The sequence below is a fragment of the Myxocyprinus asiaticus genome, chromosome 19 (genome assembly GCF_019703515.2).
Source record: "Myxocyprinus asiaticus isolate MX2 ecotype Aquarium Trade chromosome 19, UBuf_Myxa_2, whole genome shotgun sequence".
In the NCBI taxonomy this organism is placed as follows: Eukaryota; Metazoa; Chordata; class Actinopteri; order Cypriniformes; family Catostomidae; genus Myxocyprinus; species Myxocyprinus asiaticus.
Window position 1 is genome coordinate 14,994,609 of NC_059362.1, and position 16,065 is coordinate 15,010,673.

A 16,065-nucleotide genomic window follows, 5' to 3' on the forward strand; every position below is an offset into this window, starting at 1 on the left:
GCAGTGAGTGAGGAAAAGCAGCTCGTCCTCCACATCTCCTTCAGTGCAGTGTGAACACAGTCTGTCCTCTCTGGGTCTCCAGTTCTGTCTGTGTCGACCTGTCTCTACAGACAGACTGTGCTCACTCAGACGATACTTTGACAGAAGCTTTCTATGTCGATAGTCTTTAATATTGATCAAATATGGTGCCAATTTATAATCAGTCTTGATTCTGTGGAAGTAGCTTAATTTACAGTGCATCTGGAAAGTATTCACAGCACTTCACTTTTTCCACATTATGTTATGTTACAGCCTTATTCCAAAATGGATTAAATTCATTATTTTCCTCAAAATTCTACAAACAATACCCCATAATGACAACGTGAAAGAAGTTTGTTTGAAATCTTTGCAAATGTATTAAAAATAAAAAACGGAAAAAATCACATGTACGTAAGTATTCACAGCCTTTGCTCAATACTTTGTTGAAGCACCTTTGGCACCAATTACAGCCTCAAGTCTTTTGAGTATGATGCTACAAGCTTGGCACACCTATTTTTGGGCAGTTTCTCCCATTCTTCTTTGCAGGACCTCTCAAGCTCCATCAGGTTGGATGGGGAGCGTCGGTGCACAGCCATTTTCAGATCTCTCCAGAGATGTTCAATCGGGTTCAAGTCTGGGCTCTGGCTGGGCCACTCAAGGACATTCACAGAGTTGTCCCGGAGCCACTCCTTTGTTATCTTAGCTGTGTGCTTAGGGTCGTTGTCCTGCTGGAAGATGAACCTTCGCCCCAGTCTGAGGTCCAGAACGCTCTGGAGCAGGTTTTCATCAAGGATGTCTCTGTACATTGCTGCATTCATCTTTCCCTCGATCCTGACTAGTCTCCCAGTCCCTGCCGCTGAAAAATATCCCCACAGCATGATGCTGCCACCACCATGCTTCACTGTAGGGATGGTATTGGCCAGGTGATGAGCGGTGCCTGGTTTCCTCCAGACATGACGCTTGCCATTCAGGCCAAAGAGTTCAATCTTTGTTTCTTATGGTCTGAGAGTCCTTCAGGTGCCTTTTGGCAAACTCTAGGCGGGCTGTCATGTGCCTTTTACTGAGGAGAGGTTTCCGTCTGGCCACTCTACCATACAGGCCTGATTGGCGGAGTGCTGCAGAGATGGTTGTTCTTCTGGAAGGTTCTCCTCTCTCCACAGAGAAACACTGGAGCTCTGTCAGAGTGACCATCAGGTTCTTGGTCACCTCCCTGACTAAGGCCCTTCTCCCCCGATCGCTCAGTTTGGCCAGGCGGCCAGCTCTAGTAAGAGTCCTGGTGGTTCCAAACTTCTTCCATTTACGGATGATGGAGGCCACTGTGCTCATTGGGACCTTCAATGCTGCAGAAATGTTTCTGAACCCTTCCCCAGATCTGTGCCTCGATACAATCCTGTCTCGGAGGTCTACAGACAATTCCTTGGACTTCATGGCTTGGTTTGTGCTCTGACATGCACTGTTAACTGTGGGACCTTATATAGACAGTGTGTGCCTTTCCAAATCATGTCCAATCAACTGAATTTACCACAGGTGGACTCCAATCAAGTTGTAGAAACATCTCAAGGATGATCAGTGGAAACAGGATGCGCCTGAGCTCAAGTTTGAGTGTCATGGCAAAGGCTGTGAATACTTATGTACATGTGATTTTTTTTGTTTTTTATTTTTAATAAATTTGCAAATATTTCAAATGTATTTGTATGTACTTGTGTGACTTTGTGCTGCCAATCATGAATGTATTCTTTCTGGGTTGTTCTTTCTGTCTGTTTCAGTTTTGCCAGTCTGAACTGGATGGATGACTTTAGTTGATATTTTTCCACTAAATAGTGCATAGGGTCACTCTCTGGGTGTCCTGCACTGTGTGTATAGGTACAATGATGTTAGTTATCTGGAGGTGTGTCTGACAAATGGAACCAGAACTGCTTTCTTCTGGATTTCAGTGAGGAGGGGGCACCGGCCCAGTTCTGCTCTACAACCCAGACTTGGAGCATTTCTGTGAAGTTTTTGCAGAATTGTAGGTGGAAAATTTCAACAGGGCTTTTATCCCAGGATGCATAATTTAATTTATATCTGGGGCCCCAGATTTCACAGCCATATAGAAGTATAGGTTTGATGATGCTGTCAAAGACTTTCAGTCACAGTTTAATAGAGTGGTTGAACTTAAATAATTTTTCTTATACTGTAATATGTCCTACGGGCTTTGTCAGTCAGATCTTTTATTGCCAAATCAAATTGTCCTGAAGCAGACATTGTAAGACCCAAATAATTCTAGCAGCTGGCATGATGAAGGATTGTTCCCCCGATTGTAAAAAAATATATATTTATTGTTCATAATGCGAAAAATCATGACTTTGGACTTCTCCATGTTTGTAGGTAAGGCCCAATCACTGCTATATTTTTCTAAAATTGAGAGGCTTTCATGTAGTCACTCTTTATTAGGTGACAGCAGCAGGAGGTCGTCAGTGTAAAGGAGGCATTTGATTTCTCTGCCATCTAAGATCAGTCCAGGGCAAGGTGGCTTTTGAAGGGTTGTGACCAAATTCATTTATAAAATATTAAATAGAGTTGGGCTGAGGCTGCAGCATTGACAAACTCCTTGGTCTGATTGAAATAATTGGTTCTTTTATCATTAATCTTAACACAACATTTATTGTCTTTGTACATGTCTTTTATGATATCATATGTCTTTCCTCCTGTTCCATTCTGGATGAGTTTAAGGAAGAGTCAGTTACGCAAAACAGAATCGATGGCCTTTTTAAAGTCTTTTGAAGCAGCCAAATATTTTGCCTTGTTTTGTTTGCTGAACATATTTCTGTATAAGTAACTGGAGTGTGTAGATATGATTAGTTGTTCTCTGTTTGGGCATGAGTCCATTTAGACATTTATTTTATTTATTTATTTTTTTTCTATTAACATTTTTTATTAATTCCTATATTAACACATACAAACAAGAACATACAGTGCATCCGGAAAGTATTCACAGCGCTTCACTTTTTCCACATTTTGTTATGTTACAGCCTTATTCCAAAATGGATTAAATTGATTATTTTCCTAAAAATTCTACAAACGATACCCCATAATGACAATGTGAAAATTTTGTTTTAAATCTTTGCAAATTTATTAAAAATAAAGAATGAAAAAAAAAATCACATGTACATAAGTATTCACAGCCTTTGCCATGACACTCAAAATTGAGCTCAGGTGCATCTTGTTTCCACTGATCATCCTTGAGATGTTTCTACAACTTGATTGGAGTCCACCTGTGGTAAATTCAGTTGATTGGACATGATTTGGAAAGGCACACACCTGTCTATATAAGGTCCCACAGTTAACAGAGCATGTCAGAGCACAAACCAAGCCATGAAGTCCAAGGAATTGTCTGTAAACCTCCGAGACAGGATTGTATTGAGGCACAGATCTGGGGAAGGGTACAGACACATTTCTGCAGCATTGAAGGTCCCAATGAGCCACAATGACAGTGACCTCCATCATCCATAAATGGAAGAAGTTTGGAACTACCAGGACTCTTCCTAGAGCTGGCCGCCTGGCCAAACTGAGCAATCGGGGGAGAAGGGCCTTAGTCAGGGAGGTGACCAAGAACCCGATGGTCACTCTGACAGAGCTCCAGTGTTTCTCTGTGGAGAGAGGAGAACCTTCCAGAAGAACAACCATCTCTGCAGCACTCCACCAATCAGGCCTGTATGGTAGAGTGGCCAGACGGAAGCCACTCCTCAGTAAAAGGCACATGACCGCCCGCCTGGAGTTTGCCAAAAGGCACCTGAAGGACTCTCAGACCATGAGAAACAAAGATTGAACTCTTTGGCCTGAATGGCAAGCGTCATGTCTGGAGGAAACCAGGCACTGCTCATCACCTGGCCAATACCATCCCTACAGTGAAGCATGGTGGTGGCAGCATTATGCTGTGGGGATGTTTTTCAGCGGCAGGAACTGGGAGACTAGTCAGGATCGAGGGAAAGATGAATGCAGCAATGTACAGAGACATCCTTGATGAAAACCTGCTCCAGAGCGCTCTGGACCTCAGACTGGGGTGAAGGTTCATCTTCTAGCAGGACAACGACCCTAAGCACACAGCTAAGGTAACAAAGGAGTGGCTCCGGGACAACTCTGTGAATGTCCTTGAGTGGCCCAGCCAGAGCCCAGACTTGAACCCGATTGAACATCTCTGGAGAGATCTGAAAATGGCTGTGCACCGACGCTCCCCATCCAACCTGATGGAGCTTGAGAGGTCCTGCAAAGAAGAATGGGAGAAACTGCCCAAAAATAGGTGTGCCAAGCTTGTAGCATCATACTCAAAAAGACTTGAGGCTGTAATTGGTGCCAAAGGTGCTTCAACAAAGTATTGAGCAAAGGCTGTGAATAATTATGTACTTGTGTGTGGGTGGTTTTTTTTTTTTTTTTTTTTTCCGTTTTTTATTTTTAATACATTTGCAAAGATTTCAAACAAACTTCTTTCACGTTGTCATTATGGGGTATTGTTTGTAGAATTCTGAGGAAAATAATGAATTTAATCCATTTTGGAATAAGGCTGTAACATAACAAAATGTGGAAAAAGTGAAGTGCTGTGAATACTTTCTGGATGCACTGTACCTGGGACCCACACTTATAAAGCCATGCAGTATGATGTATGTACTATATTCGTTGATTTATACCCCCCTTTTTTTTCTTTTTCTTTTTTTTATGAATTAAACAATTGTGATATAGACAGACTCATTAGTATTCTATGACAGACTAAAAAAAAAAAAAAAAAAACTTGCACACTCAGATAAACAAAACACATTTGAAACTGAAACCCAATTGCACAGTCTCAACTAAAAAACATCATATCGCGAATGTTAAATAGAAAACGAACTTTACCGCACTCTAAACTAGAGCATCCTCCACTTAGACGCTTGGCTCAATGCTTTTGAAGGGGATGTTTTCTTCGGGGTTTCGGTCTGCTCCCTCCTCCGCTTTTTCGCCTATGTTTATAAAAGCGCGAAGTTTCTTCTCAGGGCCGTTAAACTCAGTCAGGATGGACTCGAAGGATGCTCAAGAGAGTTTAGAGAGCGGCGGAGGCGCCCGCTGTCGTTGTAGCAACGGGCGGAGGAAAGCGGTAGCGGTGCTCGTCATCCAGAGCTTATTAACAGCTGCTTGCGCTGCCATCAGCATCTACTTCTACCTGCACCACAGTTCTGAACCCAATAAGGTAAGCGCTTGTTTAATCTGAATTCTGTACGGTATGTAATATCGCTTGAAAGTGTGTTTGTGAATGATGATAATAATAATACTAATAAGTTTAATTTATATAGCGCTTTTCCAATGCTCACAGCGCTTCACAAACAACAACCATATACATCAAAACAACTCTACCATAAACAAGAGAGCCAGAGTCGATCATATAGTCCGGAGTGAAAGTGTTTTGTTAATCTGCACATGTCTGACATGACAGTACAGTACAGACAGAATGTGTGCACCAAGCAGCCCCTGTCGGCGAGTGCAAACTGTCCGCTATGATTCAGTTAATGTATGCCATTGTGCTGTGATTGCAGTTATGTGTTTGCCTTTCAATTAGGCCTATTTTTGAATTAATATGTCATATAAAGGTTATCTATAATCTGTCCTTTTTTACGCTGTTATGGCTCATTCCAAATTCCAAGAAAACTGTACATCTTTGTAGTCGTTTAAGGTGAAATCGCTAATACACAGGACAGTCAAAGTTTCTGGACAGCTGTCATCGTGGACGTAACGCAGCTGATTTTCATTCATTCCGTGTTCCTGTGCAGCAAATTCAAAACACACTTTTAAGTCGTGTTACTTTATGATATTGCTGTCTATGATCACCAGCACAGATAAGTCCTGGCATTAACCACCACTTCATATCTGGGTAATTTCTCCGTTTTCGATATGTTCTCTTACATTTTTACCGCTTTGTCATTAAGTCACTAAAATCAATAAGCAACACCAGCAGATTACGCACATTCAGAACTCACTGGTGAGCGTGCCAACTCGTAGCTCCTCTGAACAGGATTAAAAACACTTTCTGTCAATCAGTGTTCTGGCTATTTGATTGAATGATTGTGTGTGGAGACGTTTTCTTTATTATAGTTGCATGGGCAATTCTTAATTTTATCATTTTAAAACCCCACAAGAATCATTCCAAGCACAATACCCCCCACCCCATGACTTGTAGATGAAGTTCCTTGAGTTTATTATAGAGGCAGATATTCATACATCACTGAAAGACTTTTACAAAGTAGATTAGTGTTGTCTCACGTGGTCATGCTTTACCTCTCAAAATGTGACATGCCTTGGCATGTCCCCTTTGGGAAATCCCTGTTAACATCTCTGAGTTCAGTCTTGAGTTTTTTGGAGAACATCCATTAAATGGCTAAGCAGATCACCCTTACTTTTGAAGCTGTTACATTTTATTTGTCAGACAGTTTTTGAGACCACTTGGATATTCCATTTCAAACCTACAAACAGGGGAAAGTGTGGCTCAAACTAAGACTTTTTGGTTTTTCTCAAACTTTTGAAAATGTACTTGTGGTTCAAAGTATTTTTCATATTAATTTGACACATGTCTGGTACCAATATGTGGTCTGGTTTCATAAATACAGTGTATACGTTTGTCATTATCTACCTGGAAATAACTGAAGTGAAATTTTGCAATGTGCTCCATAGGCGCTGAACGTTGCAACTTGACCATATGACAGCTTAAAATCGCCCTCTAACAAATTGTATCTGATCTAATTACAATTCGTAGAAGATAAACTAAAATAATATGTCAATAAACCCCATATATTAACATTGATATATCAGATATGGCTTAATTTTGCAACTTCACAATGAACACACAACAAAGCCACAGAATACACAGAAAATAAGCAAGCAAATACACTCACTAAGCACTTTATTAGGAACACTATGGTCCTAATAAAGTGCCCAACATGGTCTTCTGTTGTTGTAGCCCACCGCCTCAAGGTTCGACTTGTAGTTCATTCTGAGATGCTATTCTGCTCACTACAATTGTACAGAGTGGTCACCTGAGTTACCATAGCCTTTCTGCCAGCTCGACCCAGTCTGGTCATTCTCCGTTTGACCTCTCTCATCAAGATATTTCCGTCCACAGAACTGCCGCTCACTGGATGTTGTTTGTTTTTTGGCACCATTCTGAGTAAACTGTAGAGACTACTGTGCATGAAAATCGCATGAGATCAGCAGTTACAGAAATACTCAAACCAGCCCATCTGACACCAACAGTCATGCCCCAGTTGAAAACACTGAGATCATATTTTTCCCCATTCTGATGGTTGATGTGAAAATTAACTGAAGCTCCTGACCTGTATCTGCATGATTTTATGCATTGCACTGCTGCCACACAATTGGCTGATTAGATAATCGCATGTACAGTATAAGTAGGTGTACAGGTGTTCCTAACAAAGTGGTCAGTGAGTGTAGATGAAGACACAACACAAAACAACACACACAGACACACATAAAGAGGAATTATATGAATTACATACAATAGTTGACTGCTTGGAAAATAGTTTGGCTAATAGAAAATAGCCAAAGAGGAGGCTACCCCAGAATGGTCTGAAATGACCCTGCCCACAAGTTCCACAACTGCACTTTCACTTTGGTTAATTAAAGTGTTTTTGTGATTCTGTAAATTTGACAGGTGATGGAATTTTCCACATCTGGCAGAATGTGTCTACTAGTATCACTCATCACTTTGAACTTTGCCATTTCTGTATAATAAACATGTTTTTTCTTTGTGTTTTCACAGGACAAAGGGATATTCCTTCAATCGATCCGTAAGTGTTTCCATTTTCCTTCAAATAGAAGTTGTGTAAAGAAATCTTTAATCATAATAAGGAGTTAAAGCACATAAATAGACTGCCATGCAATGTGCCACTAAAGAGCAGCGATAATCTTATTCAAACTAGTAGTTTAGCTTAGCGAAACTGTTTATAAATGACAAAATTATTAAAGTAATCAACGCTAGTAATGACAGTTGCCAGTCATCTGCTCAGGTCTAAAGGAAATGATGAGAGGACATGATCATTTGAGGGTTATGTGCACTTTTAAAAAGACTAGTACACTCAAAAAAATTTAAAGCAACACAATTCTGGAACATTTTGTCTTAATTTAAATTCATTACATTAAATTCAATTAAATTTATAAAATTTACTTAATCCATTTGAATAAGGTCTACATGAATATTTTCTACATTAATATTTTAAAGTAGTGTTGGCTGGAGTTTGGGGGGTTACCGTTGTGGTGAAGACAGGTGCTTGTGCTTTGGTTGAGGATGTACATACAGTTTAAAGTGACGTTTGATTTGAATGCTGCTTAGCTCTATAAGCCAACACGGTCTCATTGTGAAAACGTGACTCTGTATACATTTTTACAAAACTTGTTAAATGTGTCTCAAGGTACAATTCCCTGCAGTTTCCAGGAGAAATGAACACTAGAGATGCTGCAACAACTGTGCGTTTTATTCACTTTCACTCAGATCATGACAAATCAGAACCTGCTATGTTATGATATCGACACACTTTTTCTCAAACACATCTTTTGAAAAATATTACGTTTTAATGCTTTTATTACAGACTCACCTACATATATACACTCATTCCTATGCGGAAATTGTACGTGGTAGCTTACCTGATAGGACGTGGTTCAAATCCAGCCATGAACTCAAGGTGACACGTGACATTACAGTCATAGAAGCAGCTCAAAATTATGTGGTTGCTTTAAAAACTGTGCTTTTTCATTTAGTTTCTGCATTTTAAAACACTAATGATTAGGTTTTGGCATTGATAAGGTAAGGATGTCTTTTTAACTTCTCATATATATTTTAAAACAGTAATGGTTAAGTTTAGGCATTAATTTGGTAAGGATGTCTTTTTTTAAACGTCTCATTTATATTTTAAAACACTACTGGTTAGGTTCAGGCAAAAGTTTTAGGTTTGGGAGGTATGTTATAAAATATAAATATATCTAAAATTTACCTAAAAACAGCGTCTGAATACGACACCATTTTACTTGCTTTTGGCGCCCCCAACTGGACATTTCAGTAGAAACCTGCAGACAAACGTGATATACAGCACGTATATTTTGAATTGCAAAATGTTGTCATGTTCACGTAAATTTCATGAGGCCAGGCTGCTATAAGCAGCTGCTATCAAACTGACAGTGCAACACTTTCACTGTCCTTACACTTGCTCACCTGGCATATACTAATAATTAAAAAAATAAATTAATTTGAACCAGCATAAGACAATTAATTAAATAAACCTTAGTAAATTAATAAAATTACATAAGACCAACATAAAAAACTAATTTTGATTATCCTAATAAAGTTGAGTTAAACCAACTATAGTAAATTGATTTGACCTAATCCAACTAAATTATGTTGGTTTAATGAAACTGAATTAATTAGAAGTAACTGAAATAAATTGCTTGTAAAACTTTCTTAAATTAAATTAAATAAATATAATTAATTCATTTTTTGAGTGTAAGATTTACTTAACTTTTATTTAGCAAGTTTTTGCACAGTTTTTCTTAGTAAATTTGAATGGTATAAAATTAAGTAAAATCTACTTAACTTCATGACATAATATTGATTAAAGTGAATAAATTTAACTTAAACATTTCAGTTAATACAGTAACTTATACTCACAAATATGGTGTACATGGTACTTAAATAAACTGAGTAAAATTGAAATGAAAACTTTATGTGATCATTTCACATTTTGAACTTTCCTTATAAACACGTTTAATCATGTTCCACATGACTTACAGAAGTCGTCCACAGGGATGCTTATTGCATTCTATGTAGTCTATGAAACAACCTCATCTTGCATTACTGGCAATAGAAACATGATACAGAGCTGCGCACGTGTACCTCAACACTTGGTGCACAAAACACGATGACGGTAATGATCAATAGATAATATTTTTTATCCTGAACAGGTCATTTTGAGTAGAAAAACATAAAGTTACCAAACATACTGACAAAATCAACAATACAAATGGGTGTAAATAAACTTGCAAACACTGAAACCATGCAAGCTCATTAATTATTTAAGCCCATGTGCATGCTGTGAATACCAGCTTTGAACAGTTAAGTAAAATGTACTTATTACATTTACTGTGAAATGTACTCAAATTAGCGAATAAATATGACATGGTTTCCTACTTTAGGATTGATGCATCATGACGCATTGTAAAGATAACAAACAATCAATCATAAATAACATTTACTTATAAGCTAAAGCATTCATTTTACATGTTTAAATGTAGAATTTACTTAATAATTTCAAGTTCATGTTTAAACTAACTTATTCAGTGTAGAAAGTACTCATGTACTCATGTATTTCACCACAAAATCATTTCTTTTAGTGTTGGTGCAGCAAAGAACCGAATCAGTTATCAAGAATGTTTGGTTATATAGAGTTCTTATCTATGTGGTTCTTTAGGCTAGAACACACTGCAAAGTTGTAGCATGACAGCTACATTTAAATACTGGATTAATTCCCCTAAATTACTGATCCGTGTAAACAGTCACTCCTACTAATAATTTGTGATGGTTGGCATAGTAATAACCATAGCAGGATGCTTCTTCAAATTTGGGCACTTTTAGCCCTTTGGACAATTAGAAAGTAAAGTCTCATTGAACACATTTTTTTTTTTTTACCCTCACTAATTGTTTTAATTTGTCTACTAACACTGTCCAAGAGTGTATGTACATGCGTTATGCATCATAGGAGACTTATTGTGAAAAAAAGTTTATTATAGGGGCAAACATTTTGTAGACTGTTGGGCAGTAGAAATCATTTTCCCACAATAAATACTGAAATGGTTTATGTTTATTTTACTCTTGTATTTTAGATCATCATATCATAGTTTTAAACATGTAATAATTTGTATTTTTATGATGGATTTTCATAGTTTAATTTTGAAAGTCTGGGTTATGGAACAAGACTAAAACTGTCAAATCTGTACATACATAAAATGCATTTGGAAAGTTCAAAAAGAAATAATGAAGTAGGCCTGGTAAAAAGCTCCCAAGTCAGTTTTAATGAGACATTTTATTGTTGGTAACAGAGTTAGTGTTAACTATTTTTGATTAAAAAAAAAAGTAGTGTATTATTGTCTGTCAGTTGTTAGTAACTGTTGACAGAGACACCGGTAGATGTATTTGTACATAGATAGTTTTATGAAGAATAAAAAAGTTATTTTAGAATAACTTTAAAAGGTTCTCCTATAGCATCAGACTAACCTAACCTATCCTAACCTCTTACATTGTAAATGATCAAAGAAACAGTGCGCAATTTACATTTAAAGGTATAGATCACCCAGAAATGAAAATTCTGTATTAAATTACTCTCACTCATGTTGTTCCAAACCCTTTCTTTCTTCTGTGGAACACACAAATAGATGTTGTGTAGAGTGTTAGGGACTTTCATTGAATGGAAAAAAGATGCAATAAAAGTGAATGGTGACTGAGACTAACAGACTGCCTAACATCTCCTTTTGTGTGCCACGGAAGAAAGTCATATGAGTTTGTGAGTAAATGATGACAGAATTTTCATTTTTGCAGTAACAATCCCTTAAATAAGAAATGCTATGTAAAAGTGTCTTTTAGGTGCTCTCTGCTGTGAATTTTACCACTCTCCCTTTCTCTCCCTTTTCTCTGAGCCTCATTGTCTTTCCCCTCTGATTTGTGTCCTCAAATTTCTCTTATGGTACTTGAACAGCAATCTCATGCTCATTTCTTTGTGTCAGATGAAACAGAGCCCAAATTCAGCGTCATCTGGAACCAGGAGATGCACCTGAAGGATAATAATAAGGTGAATCTATCCTGTGGAGGACCCTACATTGTCTATATGTGGGCTTGTGTGAAGAGCTACGACACTAGCGGGATAGTTAACCTGACCATAGAACAGGGAAGTAGATCAATCCAACTACAGAGCATGCAAGACACGCAAGAGTGCCAGGAGACGCACAGTGTGGTCATGCTGTCTGAAAAAAGTGAGTTTACAATCACTTTCAAACGTGATCCAGAAGTTTACATTAAAAAGCTCCACTTAGGCCTGCACTACATGCTGGGAGCCCAGTGCTTCAAAAAGCCTTCTCCACCCGGTAATAATGGACAGAAGCTATAGCATGACCCTTAAAGTTACCAAGAAGATATATACAGTATTTTTTCCATTCAGATGTCACCGAGTCACCTCATCATGATTGTAAACACTGCTGAGTTTGAAATATAACGATAATGCCACAGTACTGTAAGTTGTCACAACTTTGCCCCTGACCAAAGGTGTGATCGTGAAGCTAAAAAAGATGAATGAGGTTATAAAAAGCATTTTGAGAGCTTCAGAGACATAGAAGAAGAGGAAAAGTCTAGTTTTCCACACTATTTCAAAGATTGCAGGGTCTTCTTCAAGATCGTGGACCATAGTGAAACACCCACTAAATCGTATCGTGAAAGTGGCAAACGATGTGGTTTTAAACTCAATGCTGTCACCTCAAACATCTCACTGGAATCTGGATTGGTGAGGTTTCCATAAGCTCTTTGAAGAATGTAATGATATTCTGCAATTGGTGGAAAACAGAAGGCCTTTAAATGAAGGAACCATTTGCAATTGATTTTGAAGCTATTTTTGATCTATTTATATAGTGCTGTTATTGTGAGAAGGAATAATTAGAAAACCTCTGATATTATCCAGATACAGCTCTCTAATACTGACTTATTAACAATGTTCTCAATGTTTGTCTTTCACATTTTATTTATGTCAACAACAAAAAAAAAAAAAATCAATATGTTCAGAAAAAACACCCTAGCACATGGAAGGAAATATCAAGGGCTACCATCAACCCGGTCTCATGACAAGTCTTATTAATTAGTGCGAGCTGGCAAAATCGTGTAAGTTGGCACATACAAAAACTTACAAGTTTTACTCCCATAGAGAAAAATAATTAACCAACATACAATGTTATAATGATTTTCCCCAAGATTAACCACAAATCAAACCTAACCATAAAGCCTAACCCCTAACCTAATCCTAAACCTATCCATGGTTTTACATGGAAAATAACCATGGAAGAAAGAAACAAGAAAAGGGAAGTGTAATATAGGTTATTGACATACATCAGTCATTTGTATTGCAAAAAAAAAAAAAAAAAAAAAAAAAGTGTCCAAATTTGTTCACAGATGTTTCCTTTCTTAAAATAAAGTGTTGGATAGGAGGCTAGCTCAAATTTGATGCCTGTTTGTTGATTGTTTGTTCTCTATGGGAATGAAAGTCTCTAATTAAAGGAATATTCCGGGTTCAATACAAGTTAAGCTCATTCGTCAGCATTTGTGACAGTGTTGATTACCACAAACAATTGTTTTGACTCATCCCTCCTTTTCTTTAAAAAAAGCAAAAATCGAGATTACAGTGAGGCACTTACAATGGAAGTGAATGAGGCCAATTTTCTGGGTTTAAAGGCAAAAAACGGGAAGCTTAGAAATGTATAAAGCACTTACATTAATTCGTCTGATAAAATGCGTGTATTATTTGAGCTGTAAAGTTGTTTAAATCGTGTCATTTTAGGGTTTGTTGACATTACATCATCATGGCAACGAAGTTGTAAAACTGGCTGTAACTTTACATGGAAAAGGTTTGTGAGCGATTTTATCACACTGAAATCATGATAACATGCACATTGAAACGTATTTTAACGTTTAGGGATGGCCTCCATTGACTTCCATTGCAAGTGCCTCACTGTAACCCAGATTTTTGCTTTTTTCAAACAAGCAAGTCAAAATTATGTTTGTGGTAATCAATAATATGCCACAAATGCTGTTGATTGAGCTTAACTTGAACTCTGAATATTCCTTTAAAATTCATACAATTCTTTTATCTTAAGATTTCGCCATCCCCTACGAATGATCACAAGTTGTCATGAGACTGTGTTGGGTACTACTTATATTGCAGTTTCCTCTTTGGAACAGATATTTAAAATGTTTGATGTTGCTTTTGTTGTTTATGTAATACACAAATGTTGTTAATATGATGTTTAATTATGTAAAACAGTTTAATTGTGTAAACTGTCTACGATCGTGTGAAGGTATTCACAAAAAAATGTTTGATGCTTTTATTTAAATCAGTCATTGGAAAACCTTGAGTATCATAAGGATTTAAACCGCACTGTCAGAACTTTAAAAATGGTAAAAAATGTATTTATTGAAATTAAAATGTATTTAATATTATTTAATCAAACAATCATTGTTGATGGTGAACTAAAGCACTAAAGGAAAGCAAAAAACAAACCAACCCTGGATTATCCACATATCTTATGAACAAATTCATTTAAATATACCACACTGTATACACCACTCAAATCACATGTTTCTCTTTTCCCATTTTTGGTGCAATATGTTTATGTATATCAAGTGTGACCCCAAAAGTCTGACTTGCTCAATGAAATCACTTCTGCAATTTTTTTAGTGATGCTTTATTTATAAAAGGTTTGCACTTCTATGTTATAAAAATGATTTATTTTGTACCATTAATAAAAAATGTGATATGTTCAAATATCAAGCATTTTAGTTGTTTTATTGTAATAGACAAAAATATTATGTTATTATTTTCCTCAACTGTTGCATAGGGTCTGACTATTTGTCTCTTTCTCCCACTACTGTATCAGTCTTATCTGCTTATACATGCCCTTTGCTTCCAGTCAGCCAGGTGGGTTTGTTTTTTTATACGAGAGTGAATGTGTGATCACCATTCGTCTGTTTGTGTGTTGCAGGTGATTCTGTCATGTAAATGCTACTGTAATTCTATCCTTCTAAAGCTGAATGATCAATGCTTGATTGCATTATTTCATAGTGAAGAATTTCCTGCAGTTCACTGGGGAATGACGTAATTCTACACAGAACACACACAGTGCAAACCTCAGTGCTTATTGCCCAACAGACCCTTTATTCCCAATAACTGTCAAAGAAAGAGAAAACTATATCAGTTATGACATAATAAATGAGCAATGACGTACTTAAGTTCATAAGCAGGTTTGGAGAAGCTATTTAACAATGTAAAAAGGTCACTTTTTATCCATTTTGAATTTGGCCGAATGCAGAGATTACGTATAAGTGCTGCTGAACTAATAGCTTTCCACAACTTTATTTGTATCAATATTGAAAAGAACAGAACTGTCTTAAAGGAATATCCCGGGTTCAGTACAAGTTAGGCTCAATCGACAACTTTTGTGGAATGCAGTTAAATACTCAAAAGATAATTTCGGCTCGTCCCTCCTTTTCTTTAAAAAAAAAAAATAAAATAAAATAAAAAAAATCGAGGTTACAATGAGGAACTTACAATGGAAGTGAATGGGAACATTTTTGGAGGGTTTAAAAGGCAGAAATTTGAAGTTTATAATTGAATCAAAGCACTTAAATTCTTCTTTTAAAACTAATTTTGTTATTTTTTTAATTTTATTTTTTTGTAGCATAAAAGTTGTAAAATTGGATATAACTTTACACCGAAAAGGTTAGTAAGTGATTTTATCATCAGTTTAACACGCATATTGTTGTAAGTAACAGTAAGTATTTTAACATTTAAAGATTGGCTCCATTCACTTCCATTGTAAGTGCCTCACTGGAACATAGATTTTTGCTTTTTTTTTTTTTTTTAAAGAAAAGGAGGGACAAGGGGAAATACAATTTTTGTGGTAATCAATAATATACCACAAATGCTGTCGATTGAGCTTAACATGTATTGAACTCTGAATATTCCTTTAAATGTTGACATCATTTGGTTTCTATTTCTGTGGCATAACAATGGATAGCCCCACCTACATTATATTAAACATCTAATGTGTTCTGATTGCCTATAATTTGGGCTGGCATTTTCACTTTAAATAAGGACTGATAAAATTACTTGATGCTGGAAACTTGTCACGTCACGTTGTATCTGGTTAGGACACATTGAGAAGAAATATTTAATGCATAATTACTAGCTATGATGACTGCTGTTAAACTTGACTATTTCTTTTATG

The 16,065-nt window shown here is 36.8% G+C and overlaps 1 protein-coding gene across 1 annotated transcript; it reads left to right on the forward strand.

Annotated features, from left to right (window-relative positions):
- Positions 1 to 4,938: 4,938 nt before the first annotated feature.
- On the forward strand, positions 4,939 to 14,554 carry LOC127410407 (uncharacterized). The gene is made up of 3 exons (XM_051645664.1): positions 4,939 to 5,218; positions 7,799 to 7,826; positions 11,806 to 14,554. Exons 1-3 carry the CDS (start codon positions 4,946 to 4,948, stop codon positions 12,183 to 12,185), a joined length of 681 nt encoding a protein of 226 aa, XP_051501624.1. The 5' UTR covers positions 4,939 to 4,945; the 3' UTR covers positions 12,186 to 14,554.
- The last annotated feature ends 1,511 nt before the right edge of the window (positions 14,555 to 16,065 follow it).